The sequence below is a fragment of the Laetiporus sulphureus genome (assembly GCF_001632365.1).
Source record: "Laetiporus sulphureus 93-53 unplaced genomic scaffold LAESUscaffold_1, whole genome shotgun sequence".
In the NCBI taxonomy this organism is placed as follows: domain Eukaryota; kingdom Fungi; phylum Basidiomycota; class Agaricomycetes; order Polyporales; family Laetiporaceae; genus Laetiporus; species Laetiporus sulphureus.
The window spans coordinates 51,934-69,440 of record NW_024468510.1 but is presented as its reverse complement, the minus strand read 5'-3'; the positions used below and the strand labels follow the sequence as shown (position 1 = coordinate 69,440).

General features: G+C 54.8%; 7 protein-coding genes across 7 annotated transcripts; 4 read left to right on the top strand and 3 right to left on the bottom strand.

Moving 5' to 3' along the window:
* Positions 1-465: 465 nt before the first annotated feature.
* LAESUDRAFT_753554 (uncharacterized protein) lies at positions 466-3,992 on the top strand (the record flags this gene model as incomplete). Its single annotated transcript, XM_040911781.1, has 2 exons — positions 466-1,882; positions 2,152-3,992. 2 exons carry the CDS (start codon positions 466-468, stop codon positions 3,990-3,992), a joined length of 3,258 nt encoding a protein of 1,085 aa, XP_040769987.1.
* A 676-nt stretch (positions 3,993-4,668) lies between these two features.
* On the bottom strand, positions 4,669-6,501 carry LAESUDRAFT_718736 (RmlC-like cupin). Its single transcript, XM_040907489.1, has 7 exons — positions 6,109-6,501; positions 5,942-6,047; positions 5,699-5,880; positions 5,592-5,643; positions 5,483-5,530; positions 5,349-5,428; positions 4,669-5,286 (listed from the first exon to the last, which is right to left on the bottom strand). The coding sequence occupies exons 1-7, from the start codon at positions 6,250-6,252 to the stop codon at positions 4,822-4,824; spliced, it is 1,077 nt and encodes a 358-aa protein (XP_040769986.1). The 5' UTR covers positions 6,253-6,501; the 3' UTR covers positions 4,669-4,821.
* Positions 6,502-7,187: 686 nt separating this feature from the next.
* LAESUDRAFT_733156 (uncharacterized protein) lies at positions 7,188-9,479 on the bottom strand (the record flags this gene model as incomplete). The annotated part of the gene is made up of 10 exons (XM_040910402.1): positions 7,188-7,537; positions 7,593-7,681; positions 7,734-7,856; positions 7,914-8,118; positions 8,174-8,312; positions 8,361-8,466; positions 8,517-8,992; positions 9,049-9,158; positions 9,212-9,329; positions 9,381-9,479. The coding sequence occupies 10 exons, from the start codon at positions 9,477-9,479 to the stop codon at positions 7,188-7,190; spliced, it is 1,815 nt and encodes a 604-aa protein (XP_040769985.1).
* Positions 9,480-9,653: 174 nt separating this feature from the next.
* On the top strand, positions 9,654-11,476 carry LAESUDRAFT_718733 (DnaJ-domain-containing protein). Its single transcript, XM_040907488.1, has 9 exons — positions 9,654-9,869; positions 9,938-9,947; positions 10,005-10,053; positions 10,110-10,206; positions 10,262-10,357; positions 10,410-10,491; positions 10,552-10,713; positions 10,776-10,877; positions 10,931-11,476. Exons 1-9 carry the CDS (start codon positions 9,817-9,819, stop codon positions 11,252-11,254), a joined length of 975 nt encoding a protein of 324 aa, XP_040769984.1. The 5' UTR covers positions 9,654-9,816; the 3' UTR covers positions 11,255-11,476.
* A 290-nt stretch (positions 11,477-11,766) lies between these two features.
* LAESUDRAFT_689004 (glutamine synthetase) lies at positions 11,767-13,065 on the top strand (the record flags this gene model as incomplete). Its single annotated transcript, XM_040906008.1, has 5 exons — positions 11,767-11,836; positions 11,896-11,939; positions 11,996-12,356; positions 12,422-12,952; positions 13,013-13,065. 5 exons carry the CDS (start codon positions 11,767-11,769, stop codon positions 13,063-13,065), a joined length of 1,059 nt encoding a protein of 352 aa, XP_040769983.1.
* LAESUDRAFT_718730 (VID27 cytoplasmic protein) lies at positions 13,013-16,298 on the bottom strand (the record flags this gene model as incomplete). The annotated part of the gene is made up of 12 exons (XM_040907487.1): positions 13,013-13,501; positions 13,560-13,614; positions 13,667-13,786; positions 13,844-14,469; positions 14,522-14,763; positions 14,815-14,917; positions 14,974-15,538; positions 15,590-15,842; positions 15,889-16,007; positions 16,062-16,152; positions 16,207-16,224; positions 16,280-16,298. The coding sequence occupies 12 exons, from the start codon at positions 16,296-16,298 to the stop codon at positions 13,373-13,375; spliced, it is 2,340 nt and encodes a 779-aa protein (XP_040769982.1). The 3' UTR covers positions 13,013-13,372.
* A 132-nt stretch (positions 16,299-16,430) lies between these two features.
* On the top strand, positions 16,431-17,111 carry LAESUDRAFT_718729 (uncharacterized protein). Its single transcript, XM_040907486.1, has 3 exons — positions 16,431-16,482; positions 16,544-16,635; positions 16,725-17,111. The coding sequence occupies exons 1-3, from the start codon at positions 16,437-16,439 to the stop codon at positions 16,950-16,952; spliced, it is 366 nt and encodes a 121-aa protein (XP_040769981.1). The 5' UTR covers positions 16,431-16,436; the 3' UTR covers positions 16,953-17,111.
* The last annotated feature ends 396 nt before the right edge of the window (positions 17,112-17,507 follow it).

Genomic DNA, 17,507 nt, shown 5'->3' with positions numbered 1-17,507 from the left:
TGCAGGGATAGGCGTGATTAAAAATAGTACGCGAGTGGGAGCGCAGTGGATGGAGGAAGCCTGGCAGATGGACTGCAGAGGACTGCATGGGCAGCACAGGATCGATGCCAGTGAGCGTGTGTGGCTGACTCGAAACAGCCAAGCGGTGGCCACATCCGCGGTGGGGCGGGAGGAGCGTCTCGGACGGGCGGCCGGTGGTGAAGTGAACGTGCATGATGCGAACTGGGCCATCCTCGGATCGATTCGCAGCGTCGTCACTGCTGTTCCCAGTGCGCGAGCCTCCGCCGAGCCTCGGTCCACATCGCATCCGCCTGGCTCAAATGTTCCCAGCCGTCCTCTTCTGATCCATCCCTCGCCTCCATCCTCCGCCCAAGCTGTCTCTTCTCCTCGCCTCCGCTGCATATCTACCCCTCACGTCTTCCCCTGCTTCTACATAACCGGCTTTGACGTCTTCGGCTCCCTCTCATGCGCCGCCTCACCACCGCCCTCTTCGCCCGCCGCGACAAGGTTAAGGACAAGGACAGAGACTCTCGCTCCGACACCCCCGACGACCTCTCCCAGTCCACCCACACCACTGAGCGCACCGACCACTACCCAAACGGTGATCCGCGCACAAAACACAGCAAGCTCGCCTCCCCGATCCTTACCAGGCCAAAGTCCCGCTTCTTCCTAACCCTCGTCCGCAAGCCCCTCCCCGCCGGCGGCTCCTCCTCCTCCTCTTCCAGCGTCGCGCCCTCCACCCCAGAAGACGACGTCGCCCCCGCTCCCGCTGTCTATGATACCCCCACCGTTCTGACCACCCAAGACAGCGACGATGACAATGACGACGACGACGACGACGACAAGCCACTCACCCCTGCGCCCCCGCCCCCGCGCACCCGCATCGCCCAGGCCCAGCACATGCCCGCTATCGCTGCGCCTCTATTGCCGCCGCCCACTACAACTCCCGCATTGGCTACTGCGACCATCACGTCCCCTCCTCATATGCACGCACAGCAGGTCGTCACTCAGACCACCAGGAGTCCTCCGGTGTCTCCAGCTGCTTACGCTCGAGCTCTTGCGCAGGCTGCCCTCGCTCCCGCCTTCTCGGCCCCGCCTCTCCTGCCTGTGCAGCACCTCCCGCTCTTCCCGCGTTCTGTAAATCCCACTCGCGCCCTCGCCACATCTCCATCGCATGCTCCCCTCCTCCGCCAGCTCGCACACCGGCACGTCCTCGCTCGTCTCTCGCCAGAACGCCTTTCCCCCGCCGATGAGCGATGCCTCGCCCCCTTCGCAGGGCGGTCGCGCAGGCCCGATCCCAAGCCGAGCGCGGACGCGAAACTGACGCTAGACTCGCCGGCCACGGTCAGCGTGCGCGGTGTCATGCCCATGAGCGAGGGGCTCCGTCGGTGGGTCATGCGCCCGTGCTTCGAGGACCGCTTCGTCGTGTACGTCCCCTCCACGGACAGCGTAAAGTGCATGTCTGTCTCGGGCACAGGCCTCGGCGTTGCTGCGCTCGAGTACAGCGAGGCGCTGGAGGCGCTCGCAGGGCTCGGCGAGGATGACGATCAGCGATTCCACGCCGAGGATCTGTACCAGAATAGCACGCCAGCGGAGGACAAAAAACGACAGGCGCAGTCCGGTGCCACGCTTCCTTTCCCTCGCGCCGAACCTGGCTCCAGCTCTGCTCAAACACGAGCGCAGACGCAGGACCAGGCATTCCCAGTGTGGGCCGCGCTGATGGGCGAGGAACTAGACACCGTTCTCTCGCCGACACTCAGTGTCACTACGAGCTCCACGTCGCTTGCGAGTTCGGGCCCGCCGACGCCGACGTCGCCGCCTGGCGGGGAGCCTCCATCTGTTCTTAGTGGCGGAAAGGCAGCGATCGGCCAGCAGGGATCAGGTGAGCCGTGCTTCTCGCTGTGTGTCCTTTCCGGGCACGTTCAGGTCTTTTGCTACCCCCGGAGGCTGGGTGTGCATTTCCTTCACCTTCACATCGACCACTCGCCGGCCTGCTGCCGTGCGGCTCCTTCACCTCGTCTCGACTGCGCGCGCGGTGCGAGCCGATCCTTTCTATTCTTCTATTCATTCTTGACTCGCTTGCCCCCTTGATGATGGCAATGTTGCTGACGCTGAACTGCGTGTGCTGTGAACGCTCGCCTTCTTCTGCAGGTACGTCGCCCCGCGTGCAGACGCAGCCACACAAGGCCCAACCATCGCCCCTGCGTATAGAGCAGAACATGATTCTCCCTAACCCCTACTCGCCCGTCAAGTCGCCCTCAAAGTCTGCATCGGACATGCCAGCGCCTACCCCGTCACCCGCACCGACGAACACGAGCGCGAGCACGTCGACCGCGACGATCACGCCTGCTACTGTCACCTCGCAGGCTCCGGGGAAGGCGCCAGCACCGCAGAAGCTCGGGGTGCGCTTCGCGGAGGACGAGCGGCCCGAGCGCAACGATAATGTGCCGCTGGGGTACGTCCAGCGGATCAAGCAGAAGCGCTTGGAAAAGCAGCGCTTCCTCGCTGAGGAGCGCGCGCGCAGGGCACAGGAGGAGCAGCGCCGGGCGGAGCGCGCACGCATGGAGGAGGAGCAGCGGAAGCGGATGGAGAAAGAGAAAGAACGGAGAGAGTACGAGGAGGAGAGGATGAGGAGGATGTATGCGGAGGAACTGACGGCAGCGAGGAATAGACGGGAGGGCATGCGATTCGTGCCGCCGACCGTGGCGGGGGTGACGCCGGGTGGAGATTATGGTGGTTCGAGGGGGAGGAGGGAGAGCGTTGGGGCGGGGAGGGGAAGAGAGACGACGAGGGACGAGTCGTACAAGCGGCCGGTGTACGACGAGAGGAGGCAGAGCGAGCCTACACCTGTGGGTGCACGGAACGGCTCACCCGCGTCGTCGATGCACCACCTCTCTGTCCCAGGCGCGCGGAACTCGTCACCAGCACCGAGCGGGAGCGGCAGCCAGAAATCGTCGTCGCACCAGTCACATTCACATTCGCCCCTCGCGCCGCCACCGACCCTCGGTCAGTCCGCACGCTCGTCATCTGCGCCGGACGTCCGCCCACGCGAGCGTAGTGGGAGCGCGACCACTCCACAGGCGCAGCGCGCGTCGATGGCGGGTGATGGCAGGGACCGTGCAGCGTCGCTCTCGGCGAACCCGTGGATGGGTGGCGCTCCGATGAATATGGGGATGGCCATGGGCATGCCGATGGGGATGAACATGAATCGGATGAGCATGAACATGGGCATGATGAACGTCTCGCCGATGCAGATGGTCGTCCCGATGGCGGTGCCCGTCCCCGTCCCCGTTGCGGCATATGGCATGCCGATGGGCATGGAGCCGCTTATCCCGCCGACGCCGCCGTTCGTGATGCAGCAGTTTGGGTATCGCCCGCCGTCGTCGCAGAGCAAGCGCAGCCATGAGCACAGCAGCCAGGGTCAAAGCCAGCGGAGGTCGCACAGCTCGTCGCCGACGCCGCCTCGTGCGCCGGAGCCCCAGTCATCACATCAGCAGCACCAACATCAGCAGCAGCAGCAACAATCGCGCTCGCAGAGCTCATCGCCGAGTGCTAAGCGCGCGGCAAGGGAGACGTTCCCGCCGAGCGCGAGCAAGGGCGCGGTGCGTGCGAGTCAGGGCCAACTTGCAGAGCAGACGTCACCATCGTCGCGGTCCCCGCGCGAATATACCCAGATGCGTCGTTCGAGCGTTGATGGCGACTTGCACCGGATGTCGCAGGTGTACCCCTCCATCGCTGCTGGAGGCCGCAGCGAGCGCGAGCTCAGTAGGGATCGCGACGAGCGGCGGAGCACGCGGTCGTCGTCTGCGGTGCCGGGGCGCTCGTCGAACCACCATTCGTCGATGCCGACGGTGCCAGCGTCCCACCAGTCGGCGACGTCGGCGTCGAGGCCGACGATCGTCTCCGAGCATAACTCGTGGGCGCGGCCGTCGTCTGGATTTCAGATCCTCAGCAGACCGTCGCAGTCGAGGAGACAGACGGTCATTTCATGACATTGGCTAGACGCGCTCGGATGGCTTCTCGCGATCGCGATTTTTTATGTTGTTCGATTGGGATGGATGAGATGTGTATGTGCATCGCGTTTATTTGTTCCGCTGCATTTGTTCACTATCCACTTTGGACGCCACGTTCGTTCCGTTGCCACTTTGCACACACTCTCTCTCGTTCCATGCCTGCCTCGTTCACATATAATGTTCACGCTTTGCAGCCTGTCTCTTCACACCCTCTTTTTTCTCTCGCGCTTCATCGGTCACGACGAACACGTATATTAAAACCCGTAGTTTACGTGCTTTGGGACTCGGCGCCATCGTGTACTACACTCAACTTGCATACCTCGTAGCTACCTGCATTCATACAGACTATATTCGTACTTTTGTCCCGCCCAATCCTGCATAGCGGACTTGACCGTCTGACCCGTTTACAATGGCCACATGATGTTTGTTGCATGCTTCGTATGTCCGAGGCCGTTGTTGCATTCACCGCACGGATGGCTTGCTTGCGTTCGTTCGTGCTGGTTTCTTCTGTATGGACGACGGTTGGAAGGCTTTTTTGCTGCGGCTGCGGCTGCGGAGTCACTGAGGAGGAGTGCGTATCATATCTCTCGTTTATACTGTACATCTTCTCAATCACTGAAAAACGTTTCGTGAATGTCAAATGCTTAATATCCAGATTTCACGCGCTGAGGGATATCGTACACCGGATGCTATTAATTGTCCGGCTAGATACAAGTTGGCTACGATACATCGGTCAAGCAGTCCAACGCAAGAGGCGTTATCATATACAGTAGCAATCTATCGCCGTTAATGACATGTCGTGAGATACTCACGCATCCGCACGAGCACCTAGGGAGACGTGAACCGGGTCGTACGGCTCAGAAGCCAAATCCAACTTTTCCGTGGTAGGCACCAGAGTGCGCCCAGCCATATCCGGGCGGACGTACGAGCGGTCCTTGCCATCCTTGCGGCCACGCCTCGTGAAGAACAGCGCAGCCAGGACGACGTATCCCAAGCCCATGACGCCGACGACTGCGATCAGGGCAATCGTCACCGGGCGCATCGACGCGTGCGTGGACGCGTAGTCCGTCGCGAGATCACCGATGAGTGACCGGCTGAAGTTCGTCACGGTCGATGTGGCCCGAGCTTGCCAGGTGTTGCTGGGGGTGCCGCTGCCGGTGGGCAGGGCGTTCCCGGATACGCGGGGGACTTGCTCGGCGGTGGGCTGGACGCCGACGGAGATCCCGCAGCGCGTTAGGCATTCTTGAGAGCCGAATGCGACGTCGTCTGGGATCTGCGAAGTCGAGGAGGATGAGATGTGTTGATAGTGAAGGGAGGGACAAGGTGTTAGCACACCTTCTCTGCCAGCCATCCGACTTCTTCCACACCAATCTCGCCGAGGGATGCCGCGACGATTGACGGAGGCAAGCCGAAGACTGGAACGACGGGATGAGAGGGGCGCTTCGCTGAACTACGAGGTGATTACTCACGGCTCTGGGCAGCTAGCAGAGTACCAGGATCTTCAGAGTTCAGAGCCGCTATTGGGCATTGCCATGAAAGTTAGGTATCATGTAAGAGTAGCAGCTCGGAAATACTCACAAACAAACTGTACGGGCTCGCAGTTATCGTTGAACTGGAAGTGAATCGAGCCCTGAGATCGAGTCGATGAGAATCATGAAGCGCCCATACAAAAACCGCAACCATACCTGAGGCAAAATCATCCCCTGTCCAGCTGTGACGTTGTTGATGATGAAGCGAGAACCCGTCTCCGTGAGCATGCCATTCTGTATCGACCCGTTGACTTGGTACAGGAATTCAGCTGCACGAGGGTGTGTATGAGGCGTGTTCATGCCACAAGGCCCCAGGAAGCCGGCGAGCAAGGCGATCCCTGATAGTGCCAACCACTATTCAGACACGCGCCACAGCTTCGAAGATAGAATTAGACGTACCATTTCCTACTAGAGCAGGGAAATCAGAGACGGATGCAAGGACTAGGTGGCCAGCTGCGCCTGGGACGACGCCAGAGGACGGCGGGTTGAAAAAGTCGAAAAGAAACTGTACAGAAATTCAGCCCAGTTCAGTACATTCCGAAGAGGTCAGTGATAATGCTATTTACCTCTGAGTCTTGAGGAAGATCTGCGACTCGGTCCACATGATCTGGTGCCACATCGAGCTCAGCGATCAGTGACGCGGTCGCGGTAGTTTGAGCGAGGGCCCCCGTCGCGACAAGGACCGAAGATAGCAGCAAGGAAGCCAACATGAGTAGTAGGGAACTCTGCTACAGAAAAGGCGACAAGAGCTAGGACGGTGGGATGCCCTTGGGCGGGGGTGAGAAACGCTGCACTAGCCGCCTCATTTTATACATGAGCAGACTTCCCCTCCTGTTTCATAGGCTGAGCTTCGGGTACCGAGGACCAGTGATCGGAGTATGTAATGACAGAGCGGGCATAAAGGGCACCACAGAAAGAAGCTCCACTTGATTGGTCGCGCACTGCGCCTACGCTCTTAGATCTGGGCGGGAATATCGCCGTGAAAGACAAGTTTCAGCAGGTCGTTTCGAATAAGACGATCTCTCTCGTTTATTGTGCAGCGCACAAGCACCGCATTCCGACAAATATAGACTGTTTTGTGATGAGACAGCAGGACAGAGTCTGATTGGCTAAGATAACGAGATCATCGCACAAAAGGGGTGGCCGGGTGGAGAGTGCATCAAACGTGGACGAGCGCTGATGCTGGGTATCACCCGAGGGCGAGGCGCGCGTCACCGAGCTCGAAGATCATGAATGTTGAACGTCGTTGAACAGGAGTGACGCAAACCGCATTTGTTCAACGATTTGCCAAAACCTTGCAGCGAATACTGTGCAATCTTTGCCGGAACGTAAAGGATAACCCTTTGCCATCCTGCGACACGTGCACTCAGAAGAACCGAGGTCCCCGAGCTCGTCTTGTTTGATAATAAATGCACTGTCATGGGCGTAGAGCAAGTCGGTTTGCATTCCCCGTCGACCAATAGTGGAGTTCCACGATGCTGTGCAAGGGGCCCTAGTTCTGAAGATGAAACAATGGCTGGAGCCATCTTCAAGGAACTACGTATCCCATTGAGCGTCGAAGCGGTGTGCAATTAGTACAGACAACGCACCTCGTTCTCAGCAATGCATGTGACCGCGGCCGTTATGATTCAGTCTTCCTGCACATTCAAGGCACCGGACTCGGACCTTTCCCTTTCTCCTTCCTCTCCGTAGTCTTCCGCCACCGTGGGAGCCGCCTCTCAAAATTCTCTACAAGACGCGCGACATAGTCTTCAGGAACTCCCGTCCACTGTGCCGCACGCTTGATGACTGTCTCATATTGCTCGGGTAGCGGTCTGGCGGCGTCCTGTGTTTTGTAGATGCGAATCTCCTGTCCGGGGCGAAGACTCATCCCGTCGTCGCTGATAAGTGTGGGTCTCAGCGGCTTCAAGTCAGATCTCTGTGCAGAAGCCTCTTCCGAGGCCATTCGCGTGGATCTTCGTTCGAGAGGGAAAGAGTCAATTTCTGCATTTCGCCCTGATCACTAATCAGCTTCGCTGACAACCCGAAATCATTGCGCGTTAATCCTCACCCGCTGACAGATTCTCGCGAGGTAGTAACGCTCTTTCGCAAAAGTCAAGAAATTGGTCGAGCGTTGAGTCATCCATGTCAAGGACAGACCTTCAGCGGCATCAGCGGTCAGTGATGACATTACACACATTTAGGTACTCACAATTCAGTTGTCTCGCTGAATGGAACATCCTTGTTGGGATTCTTGTTTTGCTCCTCAACGCGCGCAAGATACTCATCGAGTCGCGGCAGCGCACATGCTGGATCGTCTCTCTCAAGAGGCAGTCTACAACACTTCACTCATCAGTCACGAATTCTTGCGTGCCATACAATGGAACCCCACCTTTCTCTGCCATCAAGGCCATACACTAACTTCAGGACAACTATCACGACTGCAATGAGGGAAACCTCTTTGATAGCGTCATCATATTTTTGCCATTGCCGCTCTGTGTGACTCTCATTTGCGGAATGCGCGAACAGCGGTCGATTTAACACCAACGGCACAGAGAGCGCCTTCGCCATCTGCTTGGAAAGCTGATATAGTGTGGCTGATGCAAAAGTTAGCACGCTGGACTCAGAACGACATAGATAGATTGAACTTACGTGTTCCGCATAGAGCACGAACTGCTCGCCAGAGCATCGGAAGCGCATTCATCTCCGGAGTATACACAGAATAGCGGGAAAACATGAGTTTGGCCAGTTTTGAAGTCAGCGCGTGTAATTTGGAAGGCGTGGGCGGATGCTAGTATACAATTAGTTTGAGATAAGGACTTCAGAGAATCATGCTTACAAAGGGAGACAAAGCGCCGGCAGTATGTTTTGTGAGATGCGAAGTGAGGCTCGCAGGGAGGAGGCGGCGAGCCTCCAGATAGGGCAATTCGTACGTTTCAATCAACCTGCATGTTTAACGTCTGGAAATGCCCCTTCTGGATAGGACTTCGCGTACCTGATGAAGTCCATGTACATAACGGGGAGACGCAAGGTCCAGCATGCGACCATCAGCACAGCGATATTGCTGGCTGGCGCGTCGTATGATCTTTGAGAAACTTTCTTCGCTGCTGGTTTGACAGAGAGACGCGGCCTTGAAATATCTTCAAATTCGTCTTCATGTGAGGGCGTCACCGAATTTTCTTTCATTAACTCCTTCATCACTGGGTCTTCCTCTAATTCTTCATCCTCGCTTGAAGATTCTGATGAAAAGGAAGGAGGCTCCCACGTCTCAAACTCGATTTCGGTATGCTTTTGATCACTTGATTCGCCACCACCATCATTAGCGTCCTTCGGTGGGTTCATTTCACCGTCACTAGCGATTTGTGTCCTTGAGTTGGCAAGCCTCTCCTCTTGAGCATAATGGAAAGGCTCAGCAGGTGGTGGATTAGGTAAAAGGCTTAGATGTAGAGCCCAGGTGTCCCTGCAAACGATCTGCGTTACGTGAGTGTTGACGAGAACCGAGAGAGAGAGTTCCCACACGGACTTGCCTCATACTCTGGTGGCAAATGCCATGCCTTCTTAAGTGCAACAATCTGCATTCTCAGAATAAGCTGCAGACACTGGAAGTAATGAAACCGTGCGCGTTCGCCGTGGTACGCTGCTGAAGCATCAGCAACCATTCTCTTCGAGTCTCGACGCGGACATACTGACGTTTAGAATTGGCTTGGCCCAGGTTGTCTTTCCGTTCCCGCTGACTAGTAATCTGTCTCTTGCGTAGTTCATGCGTGCCTGTCCAATCTTCGATCTCATTATTTTCACTTCTGTAGTTCTACAGCAGGTTTAGGTGCAACAACCTTGAACAAGATTGCCGGATGTATACCTGTAGAACATGCCCTTCACGGCAGAAGATAAGCCCGCTGGATGGTTGTTTGTGCCATCGCTTCGAGCCACATACAGAACAACGATTTCGAGACGACATGGATGTTCGATGATGGGGATGTCGAGTTGAGTAACGTCGAGCGAGGCATGGCAAGAATTTCGCCGAATGAGGAAGGATCTGTAGATAATCGCGTGGCCGCTCGATCTCCATCCAATCAGATCGCTTGCTGCGAAATCGCGTCCATGCTTTGATCGACAGATCAATTCGCTGTTACGGACGTGGACAATCTCGCTTGGACGAACCTTACCGCTCTCTTGCCATCCGCTCCATGATTTTCAATTACTAGACCCCGAATAATTACTATCGCCGCAGGGCTCTTGGTGTCTCAACTTCCTGCAAAGAACTCGCGGCCGCTGCACGGTCGCGCATAGTCCCGATGCAGCTCTCTCTCTTCTTCCTCCTGGCTACTCTGATAGCATGCGTGGCAGCGTAAGTCGGCTCTTTTTTCTCAGTCCAGCTCTCCACGCTTACCATTAATGTTATTTGCAACACGGCAGGTGGACTAAGGTACGTATTCATTGCGGGCGATTGAAAGCGCTTCTAACGCATGCGATTCGCGTACAGGATGACTACGAAATCTTCGACCTTGTGAGCGCCGTTGAGGCATCGGAAGGTTACTGTTTCACGATGTGAATGCTGTCGCAATGTCTAAGCTATCGTCGCATTCAGGGAAGGGTACTACTTTCTATTCGTGGCTCGGAGTGCCATCAACTGCCTCTACGGGTGAGATTGCCAAAGCCTACCGCAAAAAGAGCATTCAACTCCAGTAAGTGCCGCCCAAGGTGCGATAACCTACTGGTCTGACGTGTTGCTCGTGAAAGTCCAGACAAGAATCCAAACGACAAGAAAGCTCACGAGCGCTTTGCGAGGCTCGGTATTGTCTCGTCGATTCTGAGAAATACAGAGAAGCGCGAACGGTACAGCCATTGATAGCATATTAGTGTTATACGCTAATCGCGGCCTAGTCAGATATGACTTTTTCTACAAGAATGGCGTGCCGAAATGGAGAGGCACTGGATACTACTATTTGCGGTTCCGTCCCGGATTGGGGGCACGTAGCTGTTCAGCAAGCATCGAGGTCATTGGGAAACTGACACCGTTGGCTTTGCAGACTGTTCTCACATTCTTGATCATCGTCACGTCAACATTGCACTACGTGATACAAGGCCTCAACTACAAGCGCGATCTCAAGAGAATCAACTTTATTGCGGAACAAGCACGTATAGCCGCTTGGGGGACAAAGCTGATCCCAACATCCGAGGGACAGAGGAAGGTTCGTGCTAATTAAAGATCAGGCACAGCGCTGCAGGTGTTTAACTGTGATGTCTATTATAGGTAAAGGTCAACCTCGGCGGCCCGCCGCGACTTGATGAAGATGGCAATGTGGTAGCTGGGAAGATGGTTGATATGGTCGTGGAAGGCCATGATGTCTACATCGTGAGCAACCCCAGCACCTGTGATCGAGTTCACGTCTGATAGTCGCCTCTCAGCTGGAACCCGATGGGAATCTGCTGCCTGTGGACAGCAACACTGCCATCCCGCCGTCGCTGAAAAGGACATGGTTCATTTCCCTCATGATCAGGCTATACGAGCGCATGACCGCAGGCAAGAATGCCGCATCAGGCGATAACACTAAGGCAACGACAGATGCGGATCTTGAGGACAGCGACGATGCTTCCGCGAGTGCTTCTGATATCCCTGGCAGTGGGGCAGCGACTCCGAAAGAAGGGACCGTATCTGGAGCGAAGAAAGGAAGAGCCGCTGCAGCTGAGTTGGCCGGGGGAAGGAGAAGGAAGGCAGTGAGAAAGAGGTGATTCGTTGATCATCTGCAGGTTGTTAGCTTCGGAACTCGCTCATTTTGACATCTTCCTTGCATGAGAGGTTTGTGCCTGTAATGAGAGATTTCTACCATACATGAAACGTACTATCAGCAGACAGGTCCACGAAACGTAAAAGTTGCGCGCGCCGCACGCGTAAAACGCCAAGTTTATGGTCATTTAATTTCACGGCTGCTCCGAATGAAGGATGCACCGAGGGACACAGCTCTCGATTGTGAAGCGGATGTTTGCGGGTGTGATACTGCATTAACGATAAGCAGGAATCTGTAAAAAAATGGCGGGCCTACGATAGGGCGAGACGCAAACAGGGTCGGGGTGAGGGGTCGAGTCACGGCAATATTCGAGCCAGGATAGCGCGTCGATAGCACGGTGCAAACAGCCGCAAACTCAGCGGGATCTAATCGAGCGGTTCTCCGGTCCCTCCACTTTCTTCAGTTTCTTCCATCTCCTCAGTTTCTTCCATCTCTTCCTCCACACCCTCCGCAACGATGCCCTACCGCCCGGATCTGCTAGCCCCATTCCTCGCTCTTCCCCAGGGAGACAAGTACCAGGCTGAGTGTATGCTCGTCTCATCGCCGACACGCATCGCGGTCAACGTGACTCACATTTGCGTGCAGACGTTTGGATTGATGGAGATGGCGGTCTCCGTTGCAAGACCACAGTCAGTACTACTTGTTCAGAGCGTCTCTATGAACTGCTGCTGATCTTTTCATACAGACCGTCACCAAGAAGGTGACCGACATTGGCCAGCTTCGTATCTGGGACTTCGACGGGTCCTCTACCAATCAAGCCCCTGGAACGGACTCTGATGTCTACCTCCGTCCTGCGGCAATTTTCAAAGACCCTTTCCGCGGCGGTGACAACATCCTCGTCCTGGCTGAGTGCTACAACAACGATGGCACCCCTAATAAGACGAACTACCGTCACCACGCCAAGAAGGTGATGGACCTTGCTAAAGATCAGGTCCCTTGGTTCGGTCTCGAGCAGGAATACACCCTTTTTGACATGGATGGCACTCCCTTCGGCTGGCCCAAAGGTGGTTTCCCCGGTCCCCAGGGCCCTTATTATTGCGGCGCCGGTATGTTCCTAATCATGTATGGTTCTCGGTGGGAAGCTAATAGGGCGCCCATCACCGATTCTCAGGTGCGGGCAAGGTTTTCGCTCGTGACCTCATCGAGGCCCACTACCGCGCCTGTCTGTACGCGGGCGTGAACATCTCCGGTATCAACGCGGAGGTCATGCCCTCCCAGTGGGAGTTCCAGGTTGGCCCGTGCGAGGGCATTTCCATGGGTGACCACCTAACGATGGCGCGATATCTGCTCATCCGCATTGCCGAGCAATGGGACATCAAGGTGTCCTTCCACCCCAAGCCCCTCGCGGGTGACTGGAATGGTGCGGGCTGCCACACGAATTTCTCCACCAAGGCCATGCGTGAGCCCGGAGGCATGAAGTACATCGAGGATGCGATCGAGAAGCTGAGCAAACGTCACTCGGAGCATATTGCTGTATACGGCGAGGACAATGATCTCCGTCTCACTGGTCGTCACGAGACTGGCCACATCGGCACTTTCACCTCTGGCGTTGCCAACCGTGGTGCATCTATCCGTATCCCCAGACACGTCGGTGCACAAGGCTACGGTTACCTAGAGGACAGGCGCCCCGCTTCCAACATTGGTATGCGCAGTCGTTTCCTTGTCATGATATGTGGTGTGATTGATTAATGTGCTTTTTCAGACCCCTACAGGGTTACTGCCATTATTGTGGAGACCACCTGCCTCGACAAGTAGATGTCACAGCAAAAGACAATTAGAAGGAAGTCGTAATCGCGGATGGTTTACCTCACTATACGCATCCTTTCATGTTGGCTTAGGGAAGGTTGGTCTCGTGATGTTGTCATCTAGTGTTCATCCACTACGATTATGTGTTTCGGTCCTCGTCTCGCATATATATATACTACATTGTGAAATAGTGGTATCTGTTCAAAGCTACAACGACAGCGGAGGCACCTCATAAAGGCGAGAAGGATTAAAAAAACGACAGTTTGCGAACGTTAGATACTCGGGATGGATACACATAGCACGAAGGAGCAGTCATTCAGTATGGCGCATGTACGATGCTCGAACGGCTTCGAAGCTCTCGCGACGGCGTACCGATTGATGCCCTTGTGGGTCTCTTCAAGCTCTTCTTGTTGACAGCGAGGACATTGTTCTGCAATGCGACGATCTGTCAAGACAGAGTCAGCTGAGATGACACCAATTGTTGAGATGTCACTGAGACGCACAATTTCCTTGTCATCACCGAACTTGAAGTTGTCTTGGACAACGTAGTCTTCATATCTACGTCGGGCATAAGCCTGGGAATTTGCTAAAAGCTGCCGATGCTGCTCACTTCTTTATCTCATACTTGTCTAGCTGACCTCTCTTGACCTTCGCAAAGTCCCAAGCGATGACGTACTGCCCTGTCGAGGTCACAATGGCATTCTCCTCTTGGCCTTCTCCCATGTTGAACCTGTATACCGCATTGTGAGCAGCGATGGATCAGGACATTTTTGATCGTTTGGCTCACCTAGCAGGTGTGAATGAGATACTGTGGTCCATATAGGCAACATGTTCAGCACGGAGCTGCAGCCGCCGGGGTATGGGCTTTGCGTTCGCAGGAAAGCTGCGATCGAAGCCTAGGCTCCCAGTGTACCGTCCTTCCCCAATTAATGTATCAATGAGCAGCAAGTATGTCTTCGTCGTCGCAACGATCCACCGTCCGCTCGCGGTGACGTCGATACCGGTGATCGGGTCGCCTAGCGGCGGCAGCGCCGTCTTTGCATTCTTTCCAATCGAGTCAAAGAGCCGAATATCACCCTTCTCGCTTGCCACCGCCAGTTTGCCAGAGTCTGTCGTCGCGACGCCCGAGAACTGGTTCTTGCTGACGTACTGCTTGAACTGACTGTCGACCATTTTGTTCCCGGACATGCGCGGGTCGATGCGGAAGAGCGCGTTGTGCGACGCGCCGACGATGGTCTGTTCCGGGGTCATCTGCGCGAACTTGCTGTCGGGCGCGATGTGGTTGACACGAACGTCCTCGTGCACTTTCCACTCCTCGACAATTTTCCCGCGCTCGATGTCGAGGCTGAAGAGGGAGTTTGGCTCTTGGGGGTTCATAAGAATCATCTTTGTATCTTGATCGTGCAACATGACCTATAATCTTGTGAGCTTCCTGTGAGAATAGATTCCGAATATTCACGCTTACATGCTTGGGCTGGAATTCCTTCACTTTACCTGTCGATAGGTTGCTAATTGTCGCATGATACTTGACCTGATTATCGTTCGCGTGGCTGAAGACACCAATCTTATTGCCGCGGACGACATATGATCGATCGCCTTTGTAGCCGACCGTCAGTTGAGAGTTGCGTTCGCCGCGGGCAAGTGGAGGAGGCGCTTCTTCGTCTCCTTCAGGCTCCGGTTCTGGCTCAGACTCATCTTCACTCTGGTCTGCGAAACCATTAGTCAGCGCGTCATGGCCGTAGTGCTGGGAAGACTTGCCTAGCTCGGCCTCCACGTCGTGCTCTTCACCCTCTTCATCCTCGACGTCACGCATTTCAACATCTTCTAGATTCGAACTCATGACATAGGCTTGTTCATCGGACTGGATAGATTTGAGTTAACGTTCAAGATTCAATTCTGCGCGGAATTACCACATACCTTGGCCTTCTCCCATGAATATTGATTCAGAAATTCCCACAATGCAACTGTAAATGCCTTCTGGAAGTTCTCGAAAGCCTCCTCGCTCTCGAATCTGAGACACCAACTACTTTGCAGACCATCATCGCTGATGTGGTTCCAGGTGATTGATTGCACCTTCGATGACCATCGATGATTCATGTCAGATGAGATCTGATGTGCGAGCAGCTGGCCCTGTTCGCTCGCTGCGACTACCCAATATGCGAATGGACCAGCTGCCGGATTCTGCACAATCTGTGCAGTAACGTCCGCCTGCTTGACGAAATACCCATGCTCCCGATCCCAAAGATGAAGCTCCGCACGTTCAGAGATAAGTGTTGGAAGACCAGTATCAAGTTTCGGAGTGGATGCCGGAGGCTGCACGACAGTGGGAGGACTTGAGGCCGGGCTCATTGCCGAGGTGTCTTGCACGGCTTGCGTGACGGAGATATCGGTCGTAGAAACTGTCGCTTCCCCCGAGGCTGTCGACACAGCTGTTGCCTTCTTCTGTGTTGTCGACTTTGCTTTCGTCTTCGTCGCAGGCGGTCTTGCAGACAATGGGTCAACGGGCCTATTGCCAGAAGACTAGCTGACTCACTTGTATATGAACTCCGCTAAGTCCGCATCCGTAGTATCGTCGGCGCTCTTCTTGTACTTGCGTTCGTACATTGCCCGGTACATGCAGGTCTCGAAAAATGCTCGCGTTGGCTCATTCGTACCGGATGCCACAAACTCGTAGGATTCATCGATATCTCCTTCAAGATCTCGCCATATGAAGCTTGGACCGTCCTCGCCAGTGGAACTGCGGAACTCCAGCTCTTCACTGATCAGGAATACTCTTTCCTCATCGGCTGAGGATCCATTAGCGAGAGGCAGGGATAGGTTTCCGCAACGCACTTTCGTCCTCGTCCTCCAGCAGTTCCTGGTCTCCTTCTTCAAAAACGCGTGTGATCACGAGTTGGAAGTTGTGCTCAAGTGATGGCACTCGGCGGATTGTGGCCATGGCATCATTGTAGCTGAATTGCAAAGCAGGTTAACTGAAGACATATGACACCGTACTGACAACGCACATGCATTCCCGAGCACCACGGATGGTCCCAGATCGGACGAGGTATAGCTGTCCTTCAGAGATTTTCACGACCTCAGCCGCGTTGGGATCATCTGAGATAGCGGGTCAGGGGCAGAACGTTTGAGTGGCTTCAGCAGCGCACGCACGCCAGACTTTGCCTAAGACTGCGCCGCATTGAGTACCATGACTTGTGTATGCGATGAGCAGGATTGAACTTACGACTCCTGAAGATATTCATATTTGACGGTTGGAGGTTGGTTAAAGGGATGCGACGCGTGACAATCGCGCATGTGACGATCTGTGTCGCGAACGGTCACATCAGACTTTATGTTCGCGTCGTCGAGCGCCTATTCATAATTCAGCAGTAATTCGCGAAATGGACTTGCATAGGTTGACCACACCCCCCTCCTCGCCTCCTGCTGGTATGTTTTTGCAGGGGTGCGCTTAGACTTAGTATCTGATATCTGATATCCCTCCTTGCAGGGCAGCGGTCCAGAAGCCATTTGCCGTCTACTCCGGAACGTGAAGGCAACAACTCACTCGGCAAGCCGTCAACCCCTCGTCACGGAGAGGCGGTGAGTGCATGTTATCGCTCAAAAATACTACAATGAGCTTCCATGGTTCCTTCTGGCTCTACCTGTCACTGATCATTATGACAATATAGACCAATGCCAGTAATGCCACTTTAACATCGTCGACTGTGACCCTCTCAGCGTCACTGGCTTCCAGTACACTTCTGACATCCTCTTCTTTCGATACATTTTCATCATTTGCTGCGCTTCATAGAAAGGTTGTCATTCGTGCGGATCCTTCTGTAAACACTTGCTTTGATCCCGCCGACAAAGAACTGTATGACCTCTGGTCGCCGAAAAGGTGGTGCGGAGACTACTAGCTCTTTGCATGATTTTGTCCTGTTTTATCGGCGGCCACTGTCCGCTCAGGGAAGGAGCCCTTGCAGCGGATGCGTTTTCTTGTTGTCCTCTAAAAGCATTCATTCTCAAGCCATCGTATTTGGCATGGAATACCACTCGCTTCTCAATCAATTTCAACATGCATAGTAACTGCATTGCGTCTCTCATGTCGCGCAGATAGCAAGATCCTCATACCGCTTTCATGTATTGTCAACAAAGAACAACAGACACCGAAGACAGATGAAGAGCAGACATGAGCTGCAACGGGGAAATCACTGACCATTCATGCGTGTGAGTCTATCATGTCCTCGGGTAATCAAGTGATGCGCTATGGGCTCACGATATACGCAGCTGATGGGTTGTTCTCGATTTCTGCGTGATGACTCTTACTTGCGGTGGCAAAAAGTAGCCGCTGAACAGTGATTCAAAGACAAGCATCCCAGCGCATTTGATCGTTCAGCATGTGCGGGACGGCGGGAATAGTGGGATTTACCGTCACAGGAAGATCACGCTCGTAGAAAACGCTCGTCAACGAT